General features: G+C 41.3%; 1 protein-coding gene across 1 annotated transcript in view; it reads right to left on the bottom strand.

The window, feature by feature from the left end:
- Positions 1-25,450, bottom strand: part of KATNB1 (katanin regulatory subunit B1) — a 324,176-nt gene that overhangs the window by 33,192 nt on the left and 265,534 nt on the right. The window contains exons 18-19 of the mRNA XM_030203568.1: positions 21,478-21,554; positions 9,845-9,919 (exon numbers count right to left, since the gene is read on the bottom strand). Of these exons, the coding sequence (XP_030059428.1) occupies positions 9,845-9,919; positions 21,478-21,554 (152 nt within the window). The remainder of the gene's footprint in view (positions 1-9,844; positions 9,920-21,477; positions 21,555-25,450) is intronic.

Genomic DNA, 25,450 nt, shown 5'->3' with positions numbered 1-25,450 from the left:
AATGATGGACTCAGAGGTGAAAGGGAAAAATATCTAGAAGCTGAGGAAGACAATGTAGAATTGCTTAACATTTCTATTTGATGTTCACAGAGGGGGCTGATACAAATAAGAATGGAAATGACAAATGCCTCAAATGATTTTCAGAAGACTGAGGAGATAGTTAACTAGAAATAGACTTTTTGTAAGGAAAATTTATACTGTTACCTGATAACTTTCTTTTCTTTAGTTGCAGCAGATGAATCCATATACTTGTAGGTTGGGACCATCTACCAGCAAGTGGACATTAGAGAGTATTGAACTCTTGTCTTATAGGACGGTATTGCTCCTGGACCTTCAGTATATTGATCAGTAAAGCAGAAAGGCCAAAAATACAGCCACATACCCTTCTCAGAATAATCTCTAGAACATTTAAATAAACCTAACCGGAACACAACAACAAACAAACAAGCAACATTTCCATCTGGCTGAAACTCCGAATGCCAAGGGTGGGGGCTCTGGATTCACTTGCTGACTAAAGGAAAGAAAGTTATTAGCCAAGAACATAACTTTTCCTTCCTTTGCATCAACAGCAGATGAATCCAGATACTTGTGGAATGTAGTCCTCACATTGGGTGGGAAGACGCCACCCCCGCAACCAGCACCGACCTGCCAAAGGAGGCATCCTCCAGAGCCGTGACATCCAAACAATGCTGTGCAAAAGTATGCAGGGTCGACCAAGTTGCCATCTTACAAATGTCTTCCAAAGAAAAAGTAGATGACTCTGCCCAGGATGTCTCCATGGCCCATGTAGAATGAGCCCGCAACGCTGATAAGAACATAAGAATAGCCATACTGGGTCTAACCAATGGTCCATCTAGGCCAGTATCCTCTTTCCAATAGTGGCCAATCCAGGTCACAAGTACATGGCAGAAACTATCGCTTGAATTCTTGGCAGCCATTTGGAAAAAGCATGGCACCAGCGATAGCAGCAGTAGTGGGGCAGGAAAAGGGTTCTTTGATGCCCTGAAGAGGTTCTTCCACTGCAGCTCCTCCTCCCCTACCCTCAAGGGTGAGTGCTACAAAAAAAAAAGGGGAATGCCATGTTTGGGGAAGGGAGAGGCTGTAAAAAAATAAAGAGGGGAATGCTGTAAAAAAGGGATGCTGTGGGTGGGGGGCTGCAAAAAAAGGGGGATGTTGTATGTGGGTGCAGGGAGGGAGAGAGGGGGGCTTGAAAAAAAAAAAAAAGGGGGAATGCTATGTGTGGGTGCAGAGAGAGAGGGGGCTGTAATCTTAGTTAAATTCTGCCAAATAAACTTACAGAATTTGCAAATTTTGTGAACAGAATGTTGCAGAATTTGCAAATTTTGTGCGCAGATTTTTGAAATTTTTTTGCACACAATTTTAATTTATTTTGGAGCAGAATTCTGCCAGGAGTAACCTTAAGAGGGGCTGGAGCTTGCCCAGCAGGGCAAAGAACAGCCCTCCACTAACTTTTCCCGTCTGGTTTTTTTCTGTACACATCTTTTAAACTGTTGCATTTTGGACTCTAGAAGAAGGGGTTGAAGTAGCTAGAGTAGATACTCATCTTTGTTCTGCAGTGTCTCCTTCGATCATAGCCATCCCCTTATATACTTGTGACAGGAAGGATGGGGTAGATTAGGGAAGCAGAGTCATCCCCTCCCTTTCTGTTCCCTACATGCTGCCTAGATCTGCAGTGGTGAGCAGAGAACTGTTCAGTGCACTGTCCAATAAAGAACAGGCAAGAGACCCACTGAGACCATGCATAGACATGTCCCTGGTTATCACTACCAAAATACACCAAGGACTTTCCCAAGGTACATCAGTGTGCCCCAGCACACAGGTTGAGAAGCACTGATATAGAGTACCATGTACAATTCTGGAGACTGAACCTTCAAAAAGTAGCAGGATAGAGCTGCCTCTGAGGATGGCTACCAATTTATTTATTTATTTTATTTATTTGTTGCTTATATCCCACATTTTCCCACTCATGCAGGTGCAATGTGATCAGTGGTCTTTGTCAATACATATGGAGACAGACTTGAGATCTCAGTATGTATACTTTGGAAGAAAGATGGAAGAGGAGAGATAGGGTAGACATTTAAAAACCTCTGTAGTATAAATACACAGGAGGCAAGTCTCTTTCAACTGAAAGGAAGCTCTGGAATGAGAGGGAACAAGGTGAAGGATACGTGGAACAGCATCCCAGTGAAGATGATGGAGACGATCTGAATTCAAGAAATCATGAGACAATCAAGGAGGATCCCTAATACAGAGAGAGATAGTAGAGATTAGTAGATGGCATGGATGGGCAGATTGGATAGACCATGGCCTATCTACCATCATTTCTTATGTAAAGGGGTCATCACACATCTGAGGGAAACGAAAGAACTTAGATAAATTCTGGCAACTTCTGAATTTTTCAACGCTTCTTTAGAGTCAAGAGTGGTTTTAGAAGATGGAGATGGGCAGATGTAGTTCCTTTTCACAAAAGTGGAAGTTAGGAGGCAACTAGGACTACAGGTAACTTAACCTGACCTGTGGTGAGTATATTGAATCACTGCTGAAACAAAGAATGGAATTTCTGGAATTTAACACACTACAGGTACTGAGGAGCACAACTAGGTCATCCCCATCCCCTCCTTTAAGGTCCTTCTATGGGACCCACTGGGGTCAAGTAGGCTAGTGGTCATCCCAATGCTCTCAGCTCACCATCAAATGGGCCTGCTAGCCCCTTTGTGACTCTAGCTTCTGCCTCTTCACAGGATCCGAGTTCCCCACTGACTAATGCAGACAGTAGCAATAAGGCCACCGCATGACTACTGCAAAACATACGCCCGACGCAAAAACTGTAAAAACTCTGTGGGAAAAGCAAACACCTGAGCCAGGGGACAGCCTGTTCTAGCTGTCCTCCAGCTTCTGCCATGATTTCACTGGTCTCCATCCCTACTCCCTCTGGGACCCACTCAGTTGGCAGGGGGAGGGAGAGGAGATATCACTGGATAGATTTGCAACATGCAAAATGGTGGCCATTCTCACACTGCCACATGCAGCTGGAGCTCCAGGAAATGGTGTCTTTCAAAAGAAATTACAGCTGTTTAACTTGAGGTGTTTGCTTAATTAGGACACCAGTGCAAAAGAGCTCTATGAGCATTGCTGAGAGCAGCCTTCCCAAACAGTGAGTAGAATTTGTCTATAGAATGAAGTTTTCACTTAGTTTTGTCATTTTTTGTAGAGAAGAGCTGCTGCTTGCTTGAACATTTGAAGAACGTTAGATAAAACCCCTGAGGAAGCCAGAAAGCATGATGAAATGGTGGCCTTCGTTGGGTTTGAAATAAGTGCTCAGCCAGCTCACAGCTCATTCTTTGGTAACTTTTACAAATTTGAAATTGATTTGCATAGATAAAAAAATTGCAAAAAAGACTGTTTAAATGTTATAAATATATAAGCTGGGGAAGGTCACTTGATGCAGTGAGTGAAGCTGATGCTAGCCTGAGCTGCTCCTGGGGGAGGGGTGGGGGAGTCGTGATAGAGCAGGGGAGTTGCAACACTTTAGCACAGCTTTGGATTTAGAAGATCCATGGCACTTACTTCATCCAACAGAATGAGATTACACACATTTGTTTAGGGTGAATGGCACATTATCTGGGACAGATTATATATTGGTGAAGAGGTCCTTATTTCCAAGTGACTGCTGTGATAGGACCAGAAAGAAGTGTCAGATCTCACCTTAATATGGATAGATCTAAAGTCTAGTGGTTGGAGGTTTCCATCATATTTGTTTCAAAATCAAGATTTCTCTAAGTACTTAAACAACAAATGAGAGGAATCTGTAGGTCTTAAACAGCATACGGACAATTCTGCCCTCTTCTGGCCTATGGCAAAAGAAGTTGAGGGATGATATTACCTACACTAGTGCACACAATAAGTATCTCCCAAGGTATAGTACATTTAGAATGTAAAATGAGGGAGGCTAAAGAGTATATTAAAATGCCATCCCCTGTTACTAAAGAGCAATTAATTTCTAAGCAAGTGGCATTAAACACTTTGATTCACAAACGATCGACCACCTTATTAATATATAGAAAACACAAATTATAAAACTGGGAAGCTATTAGCGCAAATGATGAAGAAATGGGGAAGGGCTGACATATCACCTTTCAAAATTCTTTAGGGGATATTACAGATAAAGTGGAAGAGATAGTGGCTGTGCTGTTAGATTATTTTAAACAAATCGAAAGTGACTAACAGGAGTCAAATTATTATTTACAAAAATCAGGGTGCTCCGATTGCCCCAAGAACCTATAGATCTTTTAAATACACCAATACAAATGAAAGAAATACAGACAACAATAAAATCATCCAAGATGTTAACTGAACTGGGGCCAGGACAGGTGTCTCTGTGAATTTTACAAGCTCCTACATAATCAATTAATAGGCCCATTGATAGATTACTATGCTGTAGTATGGTAAGTCAGGATCAAATTTCTGAGTAATGAGAATGAAGCGATAATCTGCATTTTTTTCAAAACCTTATAGGCCTACAAGGGCTTCCAGATTCCTACAAGCCAATTTCTTTAATTAATGATAATATAAAACTTCTCTCCAGAATTTTGGCAGATTGCCTGTCAGCTCATTTACCAGCTATTTTAGGGGAAGAACAAGTGGGATTCATCAAAGGTAGGCAAGTGGTATTGAATGTACGCAAGTTGTTATTGGCGATGTCATATTGTCACTTACGAGTGCCTTCTATGCTCACAAGTCTTGATACAAAAAAGGCCTGTGATAAAGTAAAATGGCCTTTTTTATTTCAAACATCGACCACCTATACAGGAACAGGCTGTTTTTTTCAAGCAATACAAGCCTTATACACAAATCCTAAACCATCTCTGCTGGTAAATGGTGTTAAAATCTTATGGCATCCAACAAGGATGCCTGCTTTATTTTGTCTCTAGAGGCATTACTGTGTGCTATGCAGGAATCAGAGGAGGTATTGGGGAACTATGCAAATATGCAAGAAGCGAGGATAAAGGTGTTAGCCTTTGCCTAAGGCGTAAAGGTAATACAACTTATGGTCAAGTTGCAGGATTTTGTTTGAATCTACACAAATCTAAAGCTCTATGTTGCCTGTTGTAAGATATACATGGGTTAGAGACATTGCTTTGTCTTTGAAAGGAGAAGCATTAAAGTATCTGGGAGTCTTTGTCCCAACTAATTTGTACATAAGATACTTCAAAAGTGGCAAGGTAAATGTGCCAGATTATCCATATCATATATACAAAGACCAAAAGAGATGGGAGGTTTGGGCTACTGAATTTGAGATATTTGACTGTGGCATATGGTATGAGACACATTAACGACAGGTACAGAAGTACCTGTGATTTTGTTTAGTCACACAGCTTGAGACTAAGCAATTCCCTAAGGAACATTTTAGCTGCACATTGCATGCTGTAGCAAGATATTCACCACAGGTACTGAAAGATTATATGGACCTTGCGTCGATGAGAACAGTATAGAGATGGATTTGCAAATGACATCACTTTTTTGCAGCAGTAATCTAGTCTTTGTCTATAAGGCATAACCCTGCATTTCCTCCAGGAAGAAATACAAGTGTAATCAAAAGATGGGAGGGAAAGGGGATACATTATTTATATCAGGTAATAACAGATGGTAAAAAACTAAAGCCTTTTCAGGAGTTAGAAGCAGAATTTTCTTTGCATACATGAAGTTTCGATTTTGTGGCGAATCTGAATTGGGTTAATCTTTGTCTACAGCATATACCCTTGGCTCCTAATTGAAAGGGCCACTGTCATATCAACATAAATACTTACAAGAGACAACACCGGAGACAGATTATGCCTGCCTGTCAAATCTATGGAAGGAAGAATTGCAAGCGGAGATCCAAGATGAACAGTTGAAATCTTGTGCAACAGAAGCGAAAGGAACAACAGCTGATGTACAACTGTGGAACCTACAGTATAAATTTCTGATGTGATTATACAAGTCGCTGCAGCAAGCTCACAGATATGGACTCATGTCCTAAATGTCAACAAACTAACACTACGTCGAGTCATATTTTCTGGCAGGGCCAGATGATGCAAAGTTCTTGGCATTTATTTGTGAACATGCTATCGAGATAGTGGTCCAGAAGAATTCACATAGCTCAAGAATTATTGTTTGATAAGTAAACAATATCTACACTTATACCAAAAGGCATGGCAAGATTTAAGAGATGTGTGGCACTGATGGCAAAAAAAAAAAAAAAAAAAAGACTAATTTAACATGATAGATGACAGCAGAAGCCCCTACAGTGACACTTTGGTGTATGCAAACAATTTTCTTGTTAACAATGGAGAGAATTGGTATCCAAGGTCTTATAACAGTGAAAGGGACAGGTCCTTCACCGAATACGGTAACATTTCTGGTCTACACTTACTCCAACAAATAGTATGATGCGTAACTATCTGTTGCAGTCCTGAAGATGGGGGGGGGGGGGGAATAAAATTAAATATCTATACTGTACTGTAATTTCATCTAAATGTAAAATTGTGAGCCACTTTGAACCGAAACCAGTTTTTGGAAAATAGTGGGATACAAGAATGCCTAAATAAATAAATAAATCTGTTGGTGGAGCAATGTTGAAGATACCTGTGCAGATATGTATGATTTTTAAGAACATACAAAAATAAGCGTAGCCATATTGGGACAGACCGAAGGTCCATCGTCCAGCATCCCGTTTCTAACAGTGGCCAATCCAGGTTACAAGTACTAGACAAGATCCGAAAACAGTACAATATATTTTATGCTGCTTACCCTAGAAATAAGCAGAAGATTTTCCCCAAGTCCATCTTAATAATGGCTTATTGACTTTACGCTTAGGAAGTTATCCAAACCTTTTCTAAACCCCACTAAGCTAACTGCTTTTACCACATTCTCTAGCAACGAATTCCAGAGTTTAAATTACATGTTGAGTGAAGAAATATTTTTTTTTTATTTTCTTTTAGTTCTAATAGCTTCCTTCACCTCACGTTTTAACCATGCCAGCTGTCATTTTGTCTTCCTTCCTCCTTTTTTAATACATTGAATATATTTGTCCTGGGCTTCCAGGATGGTTTCTGTGAACAGCAACCACTCCTGATGCTAATATTTGACCTTTGCAGCTGCTCCTCTAAGTATTTTTTCCACCGATCTTCTTATTTTATCATAGTCTCCTTTTTGAAAATTAAATGCTAACATATTGGATTTCTTGTGTGTACTTACTCCAAAGCAGAAATAAAATCTGATCATATTATGATCAATGTCATCAAGCAGCCCCAGCACCATTACCTCCCGCACCAGATTATGTGCTCCACTAAGGACAATATTGACTGGGTAAATGTAACAAGGCATGCTAGGGAGGTAAAATTATTTGACAAAGTCAAGGTGTGCTTTATGGAACAGCTGGTACAGGAGCTGACAAGAGTAGGAAAAAGTCTATACCTAGTCCTTAGTGTTAACTTGCAATCTTTTGTCTGATTTTTATTTGAGTTGTCTGTGAAATATACTACTATAAAAGGAAGATCGCCTTATATTTAAAGGGAATGAGTTTCAAGTAAGAGCAGCCTGATAAGAAAAATATGATTTAACGACCAGCTTAAATTTCACTTTTAGTATGATGAGTAACATTAGATCCAAGAAATTCAATAGGTTGAGATAAAAGTTCATTAGTTTCACCATACAAGATTTTAAAAAGAGCAGTAAGTTTTTTAATCAATAAGAGTTTACGTAAAAGCAGTGAAATAGAATTAGTAAAGGGATGATAGTCACATTTTTTCAAACCAAAGATCTTCCTAATGGCCATATTTTGTAATAACTGATCTTCCTCAATAACTTGGCAGAGATTCCACAATATATAGTTTTGCAATAATCTAAATAAGAAAAAGTTAGTAGCAGTACAACTAATGCAAAACAAAAACAAAAAAACTGTCTCTAAATAAGAACAAATAGATCTTAGTTGCTTAAGTTCGAAAAACACCTTTTTGAAAAAGTTATTTACTTGGTGTTCCACTGGAAAAAAAAAAAAAGAGTCCAACAGCATTCCCAGAACTCTAGAATATGTTCCCACTGGTAGTTCTTCAGAATGCTCCAATAGTATAGAAGTTGGTATATTATCAATAGTATTACTAAACCATAAGATTTTAGTCTTGTGTTTAGCTTTCAAGAATGAGAGGATGTCCACCTATTCACATGACCTATACAATTAATAATGCTTGTATAAGTTGCTGTTATGGTCCCAGCAAGCGGAACCAGTATGAAAATATAATCTACGTAGAAGAGTAAAACTTCCCCAGAGTGGAAAGACAGAGCTTAAAAGAGTTCATGCAGATGTTAAATAGGACAGGTGAAAATGAGGATTCCTCGAGGACACTACAAGGGGACTACCATGTAAGAGATTTGAACAAGTTCTTAATGACTGTATAGGACCTATTAATTAGAAAATCAATGAACCAGTTGAAAATATTAGAAATACCCAACTCACTTAACTTGAATATCAACTTTTCATGATTGGCTTTATCATCTTGGCAAGATGTACACCTGCTATAATCTATATATGGAAAAAGATTGACCGACTGTGGATGGATGGAGCCCTAAATGTTTAAAAATGGTTCTTGTAATCCTGTCCAGAGAGATAATCAACAATTATTTCATAGGTCCTCCAAACTTTCGTTTGTGGTATGATGAGTAACTTACATGGTTACTTTTTTTGGATCATTATATAGGGCAGGATGCCCAAACTCAGTCATGCACATTTACTCTGTACGGTGGTTTTGTCACCTAATTATTTAAGCATCTGATTCTGATTAGTCAATTGTTCTAACTTAGTCTTATTGTTCCACCTTTGTACATTGTGTCTCAAGAAACAGAACTGTTTAATGCACAACCTTTTATTGAATACTAGTAAAAAAGGCCCGTTTCTGACACAAATGAAATGGGCGCTAGCAAGGTTTTCCTTGGTTCCCCTGCAGCCACCCATGTCCAGCGACCCTCCTCTCCCCCTGCAGCCACCCATGTCCAGCGACCCTCCTCTTCCCCTGCGCCCACTGCAGCCACCCATGTCCAGCGACCCTACTCTCTCCCCTGCCCCCCTCCAGCCACCCATGTCCAGTGACCCTCCTCTGGACATGGATCAGCTGTGAGGCATGTTTTTTGTTTTCCCCCGGGTTCTGAAGTTGACATCATAATGGCTACGGTGATGTCAGCCTGATCTACGGAGCCTATCAGACCAACTCGGAATGAGCCACGGTCCCAGGCAAGTCAGAACGTTGGAGGTGAGAATTATTATATAGGATGCGTCATAATGGGTCTATTGACATCAGCTAGGGCTTCGGAGCCCATCTGTGAAGAAAGTTATGGACACAGGCAGGCAGACGCATAGAATGTTGGAGGTGAGAATTATTATATAGGAAGAGGTTTCAATTAAACAAGAGTATCATGGTGCGAACTCATAATTATGGTTCATGAATCTTTTCTCTCGAAGTAGGGCTGATAGGATAAAAATGTCAGCCCATAATAAGTACTGAATTTTTTTTTTTTTTTTTTTAAATCAGGGAAAAATTTTGCCTCAGTTTTTAGATAGAACAGTAAATTATTTAAAAAGATATTTTAATAAGGCATTATTTGAAAACCTGTCTCAATGTACAAAATGCAGGTTTCAAAGCAAGTTGACCAACTGCATTAATTTTATTAGCTCACCTTCCTTCCCTTCACACTCAGTGACTTCCATATTGCCCCCTAACTCCAGCTTCCATATCAGGCTCCTCCATGTTATTCTGTTTTCTGGAAGAAGCCTACTCCATGGCCTTCTCACCTTTCATATTTGCTGAGGAGTAGTTTTTCTATCTGGGGTAGAACAGATGTGCACATATCCAGCTTCCACAAAGACCTGTAAAGACGACCATGAAACAATTACAGCCTTCTCCCACACAATATAAATGTTACTCAGATTAAAACATGTAGTGTATGCAGTTTCAGACTCCACAGCAAAATTCAAGTGGTGGTATCTCTACCTGTCTCCTCACAGCCCTTTCACCGTCAGGCAGAGAAGACCAAACAAATTGCATTAAAACAGACAAAATGCACTATCAAATCTACTGTATCACTTGACATTGTGTCAGTCTGTTAATAATGCTTTCTCAGAGTGACTACCCATATATATATTCTTTAATGTTTAAGAAAGGTACTATCATCCAAAATGGTTCTGTAAAGCAAAGAAAAACTGCAGATACAAATTGCACAAGAAGGTAAAGGTTATAATTTCCAGTTCAATTAAATTCTCAATTAAAAGCAATAGTACCTCAGTCAGTTTTTTAAATGTGCTTGTTTACAGTGCAAATAGTCCTAGCAAGATAAAACTATCATATCAGAACTACTGCACAGTTCTACTACAAGATACCAGGTTTACCAATCAAGGATCATCTGCCAAAAACTAGAAAGATTAACAAAAGAGCAATACATCGCTCCCATCAACAGTATCTGAGAAGTTGAAATATGAAGGCATAATTTAGATGACATCAAAAGATCAAGAGAATGCGTATTTATGTTTCCAGAGATGTAGACCTACACTCTTAATGGTTTAAGATTGTCAGTACCCTCTTGTAAAAGCGTACATTTTAAGAGAAAAACTTTACCGATTTTCTTATCAAGTGTCTAAAATTTGGAATTCTTTATCACCTTTTGAGATCTTTGCATCAGGATACATACTTTTTCGTAAATACCTAAAAGCAATTTTATTCAGAAAATATGTGCTTTCCAAATTAAGATAAAGTGTACATGATTGTTTTCATAAGTTTGTATTTAGATTGGACCCTAAGCATAATTGTAAATTCCCAGCTTGTTTGAACTGGCCCTGTCTGTGAATTGTAATCCACTCCAAACCCACTTAAGGTGTTGAGGGGAATATAACATCAAGATAATATAATGCAAAAGCTTTAAATTTCTGGTCATTTATGAAGTATTTTCAAACTTCCATATGTGGATTCTTCACCATGTATTTTTCCTCTACTTGATGCTTATTTTATCATTCTTTCCTTCCTGGAGAAACACTCACTAGTAAGGAAAACATGTTGGGCCCCCTCAACTGCCTCTCTACAATAGCTAGGTAATGTGTCGATCTATTTTTCTGCTCTACAGACCAGCTGTGCCTTTTGGAATCACTGCTTGCTTTGAACTTTTACAAAAGTCTTCCTGGGGTTGTTGCCGCAAGCTCAGTTACCCTACTCTGTTAGGTGGAAGAACTACATATCATGTTATTGGTATATGTCAGGTCTGTTAATTCAGCATGCATATTATGTTTGTAGTTATACTTATATTTCTACCATTTTCTGCTCAAAGTTATCATGTCAAGCATGATCAGTGCTGTGTGATAGAGTAGCCTCTAAGGCAGGGTGTGCAACCACAGTCCGAAGGCCACAACCCAGTCGGATTTTCAAGACTTCCACAATGAATATGAATGAGACTGATTTGCATGTACTGCTTCCACTGTATGCAAATAGGTATCATGCATATTCATTGTGGAAATCTTGAAAACTGTGGCTGTCCACCCCTGGATCCTCAACCCAGTCCTTGCGACTCACCAAGCCAGTCAGGTTTCAGAATATCCACAATGAATGTGCATGAGATAGATCTGCATACAATGAAGACTCTAGCTTGGTGTGTCCCGAGGCCTGGGTTGAGAACCCCTGCTCTAAGGGGAAATATTACCTTTGTTAGCTGCAATATATAAATGGACAACTACATATGCACTACAGCAAAACTTCAGAGGAAAGTACCCCCATCGTTTCCGCTTTGAAAATTAGCAGCTGCACACTATGTGCTAACATTTTCTGCACACTTTGCAGCTCCGTTTTGTGCAGATGGCTGAACGGGGGTCAACACATATTTAACTTTCAAACGTATGCATGCTGTTTTCCTTCTCTGATCTAAACACCCCCTCCTAGGAATGCCTCTTTTCCCAGCTAAAAGTACACATGCTAAGAAAGCCAGCACATTCCTGCAGTCAAGGACAAGAACAATTTTCAGCTAAGCCATTTTTCATGAATTTACAGCTTTGAAAACATTATCTTAATTTGCGTGATGCTTTTTTTTTCTCTGTTCCTTTGGATTTCTTTGTTTTACACAGTTATTGGCTCATGGACAGATCCAAATGCCTGCAAATCAAGTTTCAGCTCCAAAGGTTAGGGCAGGCTCTGCAGATTATTTACTTTATTCATTTGATATAGCATCCCTCATACATTATACCCAAGCTGTTTATAATATAAAATCAAAAAACATCCAGCATAAAATACAGAATAAAATATTCTTCAACACTATAATATTGAGTTTTGAAAAAATTTATTTCAAAACTGCAGGTAGTATTTTTTCCTTCCCTTATAAGGCTATGGTAAGTCATTCTGGAGGCAAGGGCCCATATAACAGAAAACACCATTTCCTTAGCATTCTTCCAGACCAGTCCAGACACACAGGTCTATACGCTCCTACCAGCAGATGAAAATTGAGAACTAGTGGCTTCAAAGTGTTTTTGTAAATATCCTGTGCAGCCCAAAGCCAGCCAGTATTTCTATTTCCAGTGTGCTATCTTGTCAAGCCCAGGTCTAGTCAAGGTAGGCGGGGGGTTGTTTCAGTCATTCATAAGACATAAAAGCACCACATGATCCTTTGCTTCCAAAGTGCATTACCTCATTTAATACAATATTGTTCCTTTTTATTTTCACCATGCTCCATTCTAGTTTCAAGTTAGGACAGCTCCCAGTAGCCTGGAAGAATGCAGTTATTTGTCCATGAATCAAGGACTCTACGGTAAGTGGCTCCACAATCACAAATTAAATCAACCACTGATCAATCTGCCTTTTATTTCTAAAACAGCAGAACAATTTAGGCTTCCGAAAAGTACACAGCTTTCCTAGGCTTTACTACTTTTATCTGTACATTCATAGATCAAAACAAATAGAGTCTTACTCTCAATGTATCTTTCAGCAGATTTCAACTTGGTTAACCATGACCACCTGATTTCCAGATCACCATCCATCAGAATTTCAGGTACAGTACAAAACTGTTTTTCTTCCTATCTTCATCACAGGTATTACACTGTTTTCTGGGAGAACTCCTTTCCAACCCTTATAGAAACATGACGGCAGATAAAGGCCAAATGGCCCATTCAGTCTGCTCATCCTCTGTAACCCCTAACTCTTCCTTTTCCTAAGTGATCCCCACATGCTTATCCCATGCCTTTTCAAATTCTGAAGCAGTCCTTGACTCTACAACCTCCACCGAGAGGCCATTCCACGCTTCTACCAACCTTTCCGTGAAATAATACTTTCTTAGATTATTCCTAAGCCTATTCCCTCTTAACTTCATCGTATGCCCCCTCATTCCAGAGTTTTTCCTCAGTTGAAAAAGACTCACTTCCTGAACATTAATGCCCTTGAGAAATTTAAATGTTTCTATCATATCTCCTCTCTCCCGCCTCTCTTCCAGCATTTGCCATGCGGAGTTCCTCAGGGATCTTTGCTGGCTCCAGTACTTTTTAATATTTTCATGGCTCCTCTCCTTACATTATTCTCTATAATTAACAGGCACTGCATAAGCGGATGATTTCCAGATCTTAACTACAATTGATCCCGCTGACCAACATGCTATCTTCACCTTCAATGAAAAATTAGTAAAAATAGCTAACTGGTTAGATGAAACTTAATCCAGAGAAAACAAAGGGCATAATCTTTAATGGAAAGGACAATCTAACACTAAGATCTCAAATTCAAATGGCAGGTTGCACTATAAACTGGGTCTCTTTGAAAATCTTATGGATTTTTTTGGATGAGGAATTAACCTTTAAACCACAATATCATATCCGACTAAAAAATGTTAATATAAATTATGCATGATTAGGTCAGTTAGGTCTCTTTACTAATTATTTCCACAGAGAAACATAGGCTATTGCAATTCTCGGCTAAAAGGAATTCATGTCACTGAAATTTGCCGTCTCCAAAGGCAATAGAATATTGCTATCAGGCTCCAGAAACAGATAGGTAAATGGTATCAAATTACTCCGCTTTTAAATAAGGCTGCATGTTAATTGAGGTTAATGCTGCGATTATTGCATTATTTATTAGTCACAATTAAAAAACAAACATTAATCACGGCTAAAAAAATTAAAACACCCCCACTCTGCACGAAACCTTCAACGGCTCCCCCATACATTCCAAGTTCCTTAGAGAGCAGCGTAGCAACCTTTATAGCTGCCAGCTCTGGAGGCTCCCTCTGATCCAAACTGCCTCTGAGGAAACAGGAAATTGTATCAGAGGGAGGTAGGATGGGTCAGAGGAATAGCCTTCAGAGCAGGCAACATATAGAGGTTGCTGTACTGCCACTGATGTCTAAAACTTGGAAGGTACAGAAGGGGATAGGGGAGTAGAGAGCGCATGTTGGACCACCAGAGTACCAACACTCCAAAGCAAGGATCTCCCTCCCAATACTGAGGGCATCTTTGTTCTTTTCACACTGCTCCCTTCCTACCTCTCCCCCCAACATCTGTGGAGCCCCAAAGTTCACTGCCCTTGCCTCCTCTGCAGCTCTCCCGCAGAGCCTTACAATCCCAACAAACACAACCACATGTAGAACCCCCAGAAGCAAGCCCAAGAATACCAACCAGAACATAACATCAAGTAACGTCAGAACATACAAGTGCAAGCAGTCGCATCCATCCATGTACACGTCCCTTCCTCTCCCTCCCAGAGAGGATCATTCAGACACAGCGCAAACATGATGGCAGTATAGTTATGAGTCCTTGCGCCCTTTAGCTCTCAAGTCTCTCTACCTGGGTTAGCAAAGCTCAGCAAGATACGCGTTAGGCAGCCCTGTCAACCGCCCATGGGTGTGGATCACACTACTCATCTCAGCAACGTCCTCAGTCCTTCCTTTTCGGCAACTGCCTGCTATAACGAATGAGCAACCAAACGTGTGGACATATTGTATTTCCAAAGTCTCTGCGACCAGGGTCTAACAGGACCTCCGTCTCCCTTTCTTCCCGGGCAGGTGAGATCTTCCCCAGAAAAGTTTGTAACTCTTCCGCTTTAGTCATAAGTAAAAGTGCAATCATGGGTGATCCGTACCTTGGCCGGGTACTGGAAAGCAAATTTGATTCCCTTCTCAAACAGCTTGGAGCAGTATGGTGCCAACAGTCTCCTCTGCTCCATGTCTCTGGCCAAGAAATTCTGAAACAACAGTAGTTGGTTGCCCCTAAATTCCACGCTGCTTCTTGTAGAGCTAGCTATAACGGGTCTCGGTCTCCCAGGATTCTCCCTTCGTGGACCGACACGATATACCCGCTCTACTTGAACTTGGTCCACCTCCAAAGAGAGACCTAGTTGTCTGGGTAGCCAGCGTTCTGCCAAGTGTTTTAGCTCAGTGTCAGGGATGGATTCAGCTACACCAATGATCCTAATGTTGTTCCGTCTCCCCCGATTTTCTTGGTCTTCCACTCTGTCCGGAAAGCATGTGAATCCACGATTCCATTTCTCCAATACGACCCTCTGCCATTTCCTTGCGGTCCTCCTGGGCGGAGATCCGCTCCTCTGCGTGCTGGATCCTATTAGCATGGCTGGCTATACAATGCTTTATTTCTGCCATACCAGCATGAAGTTTTTCTAGCTTGTCGTCCAAAAGCTGCGACGTGTGTCTCAGACACTTGCACCGTATCTTCATGCAACGGCACCAGCATTGATTCTAGTTGCTGTGCAAGCAGGTGACGCCATCTTGTTCTTCAGTACACTGCCTTTCTCCTTCCCCGCTCGCAGCGCTTTCCTGGCATTCCGCTGCCTCACGCCCTTCAAAAACGCATCAGCTAATGCCGTTCATACTCAGAAAGCTCTCTAGGTTATCTGTGAAGTTGTCTTAACCTGTTTTCGTCTATTAAAATAAGAATATCCAGCGAGAGGAGGGAAGCTGAGCTACCAGGCGTCCGCTCAGTCCAGTGCATCACGTGACCCCCCCCCCCCCCCTTACAATCCCAATACTCTGCTTGTGCTCTTGCCGTAAACAGATGCCCTGGCTTTGCATCACTATTTGGCGGGTTTTTTTTGGGGGGGAGGGGGGAGCGTCCAGCACTGGAGGTGTGGAAGGATCCAGGCTCCAGAGTACTCGGAGCAGTGTCATTACTGTATATCTCAAGCGGCTCCTGCCAGCCAGGAGCAGAACTGCAGAGCTGCCCAGACACTTCCAGGATCAGTGAAAGCGGCCAGCAGCCACAATGTGTATAGAAAACCTGCCAAGTTCTGTCCAGAAAATGCACTGTGCAAGCTCGCAGATTTCCGAGGGGAGCTGTGCAGAAAGTAAAAGTGTCGCACCTGGCTCCCAGAGCCTGTCCTTCAATTTGAAAGAACAAACCCAGCATGGGCTCTGCCAGCGGTTATCAGCTCTTCAGCCTAGGGACTGTAGTTTAAAGTGAGTGCTCTGTCAGAGGGAAGGCGTGTGTGTTTGCTCCATTAGAGGTCTGACAGTGAAGAGTGTGCATGATAGGGTGGAGGAGGAAAGGAGGGTGTGTTATAATCAGGGGTCTGAGGGGGGCAAGGGAGCAGACAGTGTGATGTAGGGTCTAATAGTGTGATTCATTTTAATCAAAATGCAGTCCTACTTTTAAAGCTCGAACACTGGATAAGACAAGAAAAAAATACCTAGATAAGCTAAGAGAAGCTGTCAGGAAAGTAAAAATACAAATGGAAGAAAAGATAGCCAGTATGGTAAAACTGGGGGACATTTTTTTTAAAAGATATATAGGTGATAGGAGGAAGTGCCAAAATGGCATACTGAGGCTCAAGAGTGAAGGGGAGGAATTTGTAGAAGCTGATAAGCATAAAGCTGAACTGCATAACAATTATTTCTGTTCTGTGTTTACAGATGAAAGGCCAGGGGTAGGACCGCAGAAAACAAATGCTAACGGAATGGATGTTCAGTAGACCAAGACCAATTCTCCAAAGACTGTTCGTGAAGAGCTACCTAAACTAAAAATAGACAGAGCAATGGGGCCTGATGGGATACATCAAAGATTGCTCAAAGAGCTCAGGGAAGTTTTGGCGGCTCCGTTGTCTGACATCTTCTGTGCTTCCTTTGAGTCTGAAGTGGTCCCAGAGGACTGAACAAGGGTGGATGTGGTCACTTTGCATAACAGTGGTAGTAAGGAGGAGGACAGGAATTCAAACCTGTTAGTTTGACCTCAGTGGTGAGTAAACTAATGGAAACGCTTCAGCAGAGGATTGAGGTTTCTAGAATCGAATGGACTGCAAGACCCGAGACAGCAGGGAAAACTGAGTGGTCACCCAAAGAACAAGTAGCAGCACGTAACTTATTGTATAAAACGTGATTAGTAGAGGTTAAAAAAAAAACAGCTTGGCAGAGGTACTGCTGCTCAAAGCTAAGAAAAGGTGTGATTTGCCCTGGGCGAGATGGAATTGCTGTGGTACTCAGCAAGAGTGGCTTTCAGAGCTGACTGAAGGCTTTGTGCTAGATGGCAGCACACAGTGAAACAACAAAAAGCATAAGGCCCCCCTTCATATACCAACAGGGACAAAAAAAAGGAATCAACCACAGAGGTTCCAATATAGGGATCTTAATTAAGAAATCAACCCAAAACAAGACATGAAAGCTACTGACTTGACCCAGTCCTGCGTTTTGGCACTATGAGCACCTGCCTCAGGAGTCTAAACAAATAATGACTAAATAATAAAAGCATACATCTATTAAGTGAAAAAATCTCTTGAATATACACAATAAAAGCAATCAGATTACATTCAAATATAATGATGCAGTTCAATAATAAAAAATAACAGACACATATGTAAAGGATAGATGTCATGCAACATACTAATTTGAGTTAACATCCAACGAATAGCCAGCATATAGTCCCAGATAAAATACAATTAAATCACCATCACAGAAAAAAAAAGTAACCTTAATAGAAGTATAACTAAAAATATTAAACCAACAAACATGAGTTTGAATATAAAGTACAGAACATACAATGAATAAATTACAATAAAATTCAAATTTAAATATATAGATGTAAACTCAAATGGTAAAACATGGAAGTGAAGAAACAGTGTGTTTTAAACCTGTAAAATGTATTGGATATTTTCCTGTCTTAAATATATCTGAAGTGTATTTCTCCGTTTGGCAAGCAGATGGTGCATATTTATGCTTAAAGCTGTTACAGAGGACTAACTTCTCTTTCATTTAGTTGGCACACAGATAATAGGAAGTGCCTGTAGTGATGTAACCAGTTTTTTTTTTTTTTAACTTGATGGTTCTGGGCTCTGACTGGCCTGGAGTTTGAAATTAACCAGCACATATGCCCTGATCTCCCCAGGTACTTTCTAGGAAGTAAGCAAACATTTAGTTAGTTTTATAATTGATTCATATTTCAGTTACCTGTTACTGTTTGCTATTTGCACATTTTTTTGTCCAGAGTTCCAAGCTCTAAGAATAAACACATTTGTGTTTGTTCTGCCTGTCTGGACTGATAAAGAGTCCTGGTGGTTTGTGTGTTGGGTCTGTAAGTGCTTTCTGGGAACTGTAGGACCACTGGGAGTGTGGCTCCAGTAACCTAGAAATCACTGGGGATCATTTGAGAACAGGAGATTTGCCCAGGATTTACTGGTTGTGGCCCAGTAGGTGGGAGAAGGGTGCTAGTGCAGAGCACGAGCAGCAGGTGCAGGCGGACCTGAGCTGGGGATAGACCCTCTAAGTGGCCGTGGGGTAACCCCAAGCAGGTGGCTAGGTTTTGTGACAATGGAAATATGACAACTGAATGTAAATAAAACCCACTTCTCCTCTCCGTCCACTCTCTATCTTAGTTGATAACACTCTCATCCTCCCCATCTCATCTGCCCGCAACCTCGGAGTCATCTTCGACTCCTCCCTCTCCTTCTCTGCGCATATCCAGCAGATAGCCAAGACCTGTCGCTTCTTCCTCTATAACATTAGCAAAATTCACCCTTTACTTTCTGAGCACACCACCCGAACTCTCATCCACTCTCTCATTACCTCTCGCCTTGACTACTGCAACCTACTCCTCACTGGCCTCCCACTCAGCCATCTACCCCCCCTTCCGTCCATTCAGAACTCTGCTGCACGTCTTATCTTCCGCCTGGACCGATATACTTATATCACCCCTCTCCTCAAGTCACTTCACTGGCTTCTGATTAGGTACCGCATACAGTTCAAGCTTCTCCTACTAACCTACAAATGCACTCGATCTGCAGCCCCTCCCTACCCTCATCTCCCCCTACGTTCCTACCCGTAACCTCTGCTCTCAAGACAAATCCCTCCTTTCAGTACCCTTCTGCACCACCGCCAACTCCAGGCTCCGCCCTTTCTGCCTCGCCTCACCCCATGCTTGGAATAAACTCCCTGAGCCCATTCGCCAGGCCCCCTCTCTGCCCATCTTCAAATCCTTGCTCAAAGCCCACCTCTTCAATGTCGCCTTCAGAACCTAACCACCATACCTCTATTCAGGAAATCTAGACTGCCCCAACTTGACATTTCGTCCTTTAGATTGTAAGCTCCTTTGAGCAGGGACTGTCCTTCTTTATTAAATTGTACAGCGCTGCGTAACCCTAGCAGCGCTCTAGAAATGTTAAGTAGTAGTAGTAGTAGTAAATAAATGGGAAACAATAATCTTTAAACACGAGATAAAAAGAAATCACATACCTAAAAGAAAGGTTGGCTGTACCCCACTATAGAAATGATAAATAAGTGCCAAAGAAAACAGAATGACAAAATAGGGAATGTGAGTGAATGTAATACATGTGAAGGTGCAGTGATCCAATAAATACAGCAGATTGCACCACTCTATAAAACTGATAAAGAAACATTAATGCAGAAAAAACAAGGCAGCAGAAAAATAGTGATCTAACATATGTGAAAGTACAGTGAATATAATTTAAACACCAAGAGTGAAACAACTCATTGTCTATTAAAATACCGTATTTTTCGGACTATAAGACGCACCGGACCATAAGACGCACCTAGGTTTTAGAGGAGGGAAATAGGAAAAAAAAAATTTTCCTCTTTCCCTCCTCTAAAACCTAGGTGCTCTGCTCCGGTGCGTCTTGTCCGGGTTTCGGACCTCCGTTCCAGTACTTACATGATTCCATGTGCCCTGGTGGTCTAGTGATGTCGGGGCAGGAAAGAGCCCCCTCTTTCCTGCCCATCGCGCTGCTCTCCGTGCTCCTCAATGCTTTCTGACGGTCTCGGCGAGATTCAAAATGGCCGCCGAGAATCTCGGCGGCCATTTTGAATATCGCCGAGACCATCAGAAAGCATTGAGAAGCACGGAGAGCAGCGCGATGGGCAGGAAAGAGGGGGCTCTTTCCTGCCCCGACGTCACTAGACCACCAGGGCACATGGAATCATGTAAGTACTGGAACGGAGGTCCGAAAACGCTACCTTCGGACTATAAGACGCACCCCCCATTTTCCTCCCAAATTTTGGGGGAAAAAAGTGCGTCTTATAGTCCGAAAAATACGGTACTCATGCAAAATCCAAAAAATGTGAGGCAACTTCTGAGGCACCAAAAAGGCATAGTGAAAAAAGTATATTTGGATTTGTCTCAGACCTGCCACATTGAAAAAACAGCTGAAAACTTACCAAGAGGTGATCAACGCTGTAAAATCAAGCAAAAACGTTTGTAAGTGAGAAAACACATTAAGAAAAGAAAACAGCAAACCGTATACCATGGACAGTAAAACTGAAAAACAAAGGCGTCTGACGTGTCTATAAGAATCTGCTTTAGCAAATCATATGGCTGGGCCAAGACTCATTTAAAAAATATAATCTAGGCTCTTACAGCATAAAATCTGTCAAGCCTCACTCTGACGTGCACCAAGTCTCTATCTGAGATAAGAAAACACAAACAACAACAAAAAAACAACTGTACATCGGTGATTAGAATTAGTGACACTATTTGTGATAAATAACAAAATACTGAAACAAACAGGAAAAAAAATAGTTAAGTGTGAGGGAAAGACTGTACCATAGAGGAGCAAAATTGAATGCGATGGAAATGTTATTATAGAAAAAGAAATAGGGATAGATATGAAGAACATTTGTTATTTGGTTGTTACTTAAAAACAAAAATGAAAAGAACTGAAAAAGAGAACCAAAAAGGGAGTGCAAAATAAACAACCACCCACATAAAAAAAACATGTATATATTAAAAAAAAACTACAAAAAAAACCCAACTAAAAATACTGAATCTGTATAAAAGGAAAACAAAGGAATCTGTGTTCACCATCACAGTTACCTTGAGGACAGTTGCTGCCAGAATAAAAATGCCATTCTTTACTGAGAATGTTAACAAATGCATCTGTTTTTGAATTCACTGAAGAGATACTCAGTTTCGTGCTCACTGCTGAGCTATGCTTTCACATATTCTCCCCAGAAATTACTCACGCTTTCTGATTGATAATGTTGAGGAGGTCTACCACCACAGACAGGTCATTGATGGCTACAGCAGAGTCTACAGATGTCTGATAAAAAGAAGATATGGGTTAAATGTAAATGGCAATTCCTTATATGTAATTTTTCACTTTTAAGACAGAATGATGTGCTATGTGATCTACATCAAGTGTAGTGAGTGTAGGGTCACTTTTTGAGTTACGTCCCTTTGAAAATTGGCAAGGAGACAGCAGCCAAGAGAGTCTATGTCAAAATAATTGCAACTTGAAAATAAAAATGGAATTTGACATAAGTAACTTGTCTTTCAAATACAGATACACAACACAGTTAGCTCAGTCCTGAGAGGTTGAGCAGAAGCTACCTGTACTGCTTGGTGAACACAAACTGAATATTGCTGTTTAGGAAATTGTGACAGAGTGGAAAACGTGTTATATCTTAGTATAGTTTCATGGCCTTTAGAGGTTTTTAAAATCTTTGTGTTTGTTCCTCTACATCCCAAGTGCATTTTTTGTATTTACAGAATGCTCAGATAAGAAAATGAGGTACATTTTTCACAGCAGTTAATTTGGGATTTAAAGCAGTAAGCCTCACCTCAAATTTAGAAACACCTCTTATATATACATAGTAGCATTTACTTGTGTACATTGCTTACAGGTGTATATTTATTTGTTACATTTCTATCCCACATTTTCCCACCTATTTGTAGACTCAATGTGGCTTACATAGTACCAGAGAGGCGTTTGCAGATTCCGGTATAAACAAATACAAAGTGATGTTGTGGTAAGATAAAGTTCATGTGGTACAGCCACATTAGGGAATCGTACAACGGAAGAGTTGTGTTATTTTTTTTTAAATGTTTAAATGTTTTTTTTATTAACAATCAACACAATACAACCAATGTATGCAAGTACATTTTTCATTTTTTTGTCCCCCCCCCTCCTTCCCCTTCCTACTCCCTCCCCCTACACCCCCCCTCCCTCCCCCCAACCCCCCTTCCCCCTCCTCCCTACCCCTCTCAGCTCTATTGCTGCTGAGTAAGTTGGGTCAAGTGCTGAAATCGAGATCACAGTTCAGAGGCTGGGTTGTACATTCCCACTCTTTTGTCCGTGAGCTTCTCCAGCTCCCCAACCAGGGATAGTTTCAAAATCCAGTCCAACTCTGATGGAGCCATCTGCTTCTTGTGCATTGCAATGACACTCTTAGCCGCAGTTAAGCAAATCCTCTTAAGGCGCCTTTGCCATTTATTGCCTCTTCTATTACCTAGGCCCAGCAAACACCATTGCGGTGTACACTGGAACGGTTTATTCGTGCGTTCTGTAATTTTTGTCATTACAGTTCTCCAGAATGGTTGCAAAGTTCGACAAGACCACCAAATATACAGGAAAGTCCCCTCCTTGTCCCCACACCTCCAACAAAGTGGGGTGGCCGAGGAGAACATGGCATGTAATCGATGCGGTGTATAATACCACCGCGTTAGTATCTTAAAAGCATTTTCTTTTAACAACACACAGTTTGAGGCTTTTTTGACTTCTATTATAGCCTTCCACTCATTTACCGTAAACTCCTGCTGCAAGTCATGTTCCCATTGTATCATATAAGTACATTTCTCAAAAGATCTACCTCTTATAAATTTATACAGCAATGATATAAGGGGGGAGCGGGGTAAGGGGGGGGGAAGGGGAAGGGCATGGAAGGTTTGGGGGGGAGGGATGTTGGGTCAGTTGGGGAGGAATAATACCAATTTATGGCACTTAACTAACTGATGGACAGTTATGACTCATGTTGAATAATGTTTATTGATGGAAAAACATGTACAAGCTTTGAAGTTCTTGCTAATAAACAGATTTAAACATAACTCTTCTCATTTTCCCCAATGACCCCCACAAATTTTCCAGTTCCTCATATTCCTCCGGGTCCCTCCTCAACCACCCTTGTTGGCTCATGTAATGTTGAACTTGTAGATAGCAAAAACAATCCCCCACATTACCCCCGCATTGTTCCCGAAGCTCTTCCACTGGCCTTAACTCCCCATCATCTAAGAGGTCCCTAAAACAGATCAACCCCTCCTCCTCCCACCGTCCTGCTACCCGATGACCCATCCCCACTTGAAAAGCCGGTTCCCCACTTATATATGCCAAGGTTGAAGTGTTCCTCTTCTGCCAAAACCTTGTTCTAAAGGAGGCCCATAAAGTCAGCAGATGACTCACAAACGGGTTCGTTGTCATCTTCCCATATAACCTCGGTTCCACTGAGGCCCATATAACCGATTTCAAACTATGTCCCTGTACCATCCCGTGATCTAAGCTGGCCACCACCGACGGAGACTCCCGACTCCATGCCAATACAAACTTTACCTGTGCAGCCCAAAAGTACCGTTCCAGATTTGGCACCCCCCTTCCTCCCAGGTCTACCGACTTCCACATCAATTTCCTGTTTAATCTCAATGCTTTGCCCCCCCCCCCCCCCATACAAATTTCAAAATCTCCCCCTGAAGCTTATGTAATTCTCCTTTAGGTACCTGTATGGGCAAGGTTTGAAAAAAGAACAAATATTCTGAGTAAGATATTCATGCGTATTGAGGCTATTCTCCCCCACCAAGATAACCATTTTCCCTGCCATCCAGCCATATCTCTGCGCACTTGTTGAAATAATGGATCATAACTAAGAGAATACAGCCGACTCAACTCAGAGGATATCTTAACCCCTAAATATTTAATATTCCCCTTATTTAGTCAAAATGAAAACCCCTGGAGTACCTCCATGAGTCTACTGTGTGGAATAGACACCCCCAGCACTTCAGACTTATCATAGTTTATCTTAAAGCCCGAAATCCTACCAAACTGATTTAACTCTTTCACCAAGTTTGGGAGAGTCGTCAAGGGACACGTAACAAAGAAAAGAATGTCATCTGCAAATAGAGCCAACTTGTGTTCCCTCCCAGCAACCGTGAACCCTCTGATATCACCCATCTCCCTTATCCTTTGCGCCAGTGGCTCAGTTGATAGCGCAAATAACAAGGGAGATAGGGGGCAGCCTTGCCTCGTACCCCTCCTAATCTGAAATGCATTGGAATAACCTCCATTCACCTTAATCCTCGCCGTGGGCCCCTCATATAGCCGTTGCAACCATCTTATCAACCCTTCCCCAAACCCCATGTGCCCCAGGATCTCCCATAGATAGGGCCACTCCACCCTATCGAAGGCTTTTTCTGTACCCGTACTTAACAAGGCCATAGGCCTCCCCTTCTGTTGGGCCTCCCAGATTATATGAAGTGTACGGCGTATATTATCAGCCACTTGTCTTCCTGCCACAAACCCTGATTGATCCGGGTGAATTAACTTGGCCAATATCCCCCCCAGTCTAACCGCAAGAATCTTTGATAAGATCTTAACATCGAGGTTAAACAATATCATCGGTCTATATGACCCACATGCAGACGGATCTTTGCCTGGTTTCAGTATAAGCGATATACCAGCGTCATGCATGCTAGTTGGGAGTGAGCTACCCTGAAAACAAGCATTACCCACCCTTACCAACAGCGGCCCCACCTCCACAGCAAAAACTTTATAAAACGTTGCAGAGTACCCATCGACTCCCGGGGCCTTACCTCCTTTAAGCCCTTTTATGACCTGCTTGACTTCCTCCAATTGAAAAGGAGCCTCCATCTTTTCACAATCCTCACTAGACATCTTGGGCAAACTAAGTTGACTCAAACCCTTTCGGATCTCTTCTCTCTCCACTCCAAGTTCGCTACTATATAATGTGTGATAGAATTTCAGGAATTGATCCCTAATATCTTTATCCTTATAAAGCATCTGATTGCCCTTTCCTTTCATTTTTGTAATCAGAGAATCCCGTTGACGGTGGCGCAGACAATTAGCTAACATTCTCCCCGACTTATTTCTAAATTCAAAGAATTTTTGCTGAAGGCGTTTCCTCATGAACTCCACCCTCTCCGCCTGTATCT

The sequence above is a fragment of the Microcaecilia unicolor genome, chromosome 5, assembly GCF_901765095.1.
Source record: "Microcaecilia unicolor chromosome 5, aMicUni1.1, whole genome shotgun sequence".
NCBI lineage: Eukaryota > Metazoa > Chordata > Amphibia > Gymnophiona > Siphonopidae > Microcaecilia > Microcaecilia unicolor.
Note: the sequence above shows the minus strand (reverse complement) of the source record. Positions and strands in the feature narration are given on the sequence as shown.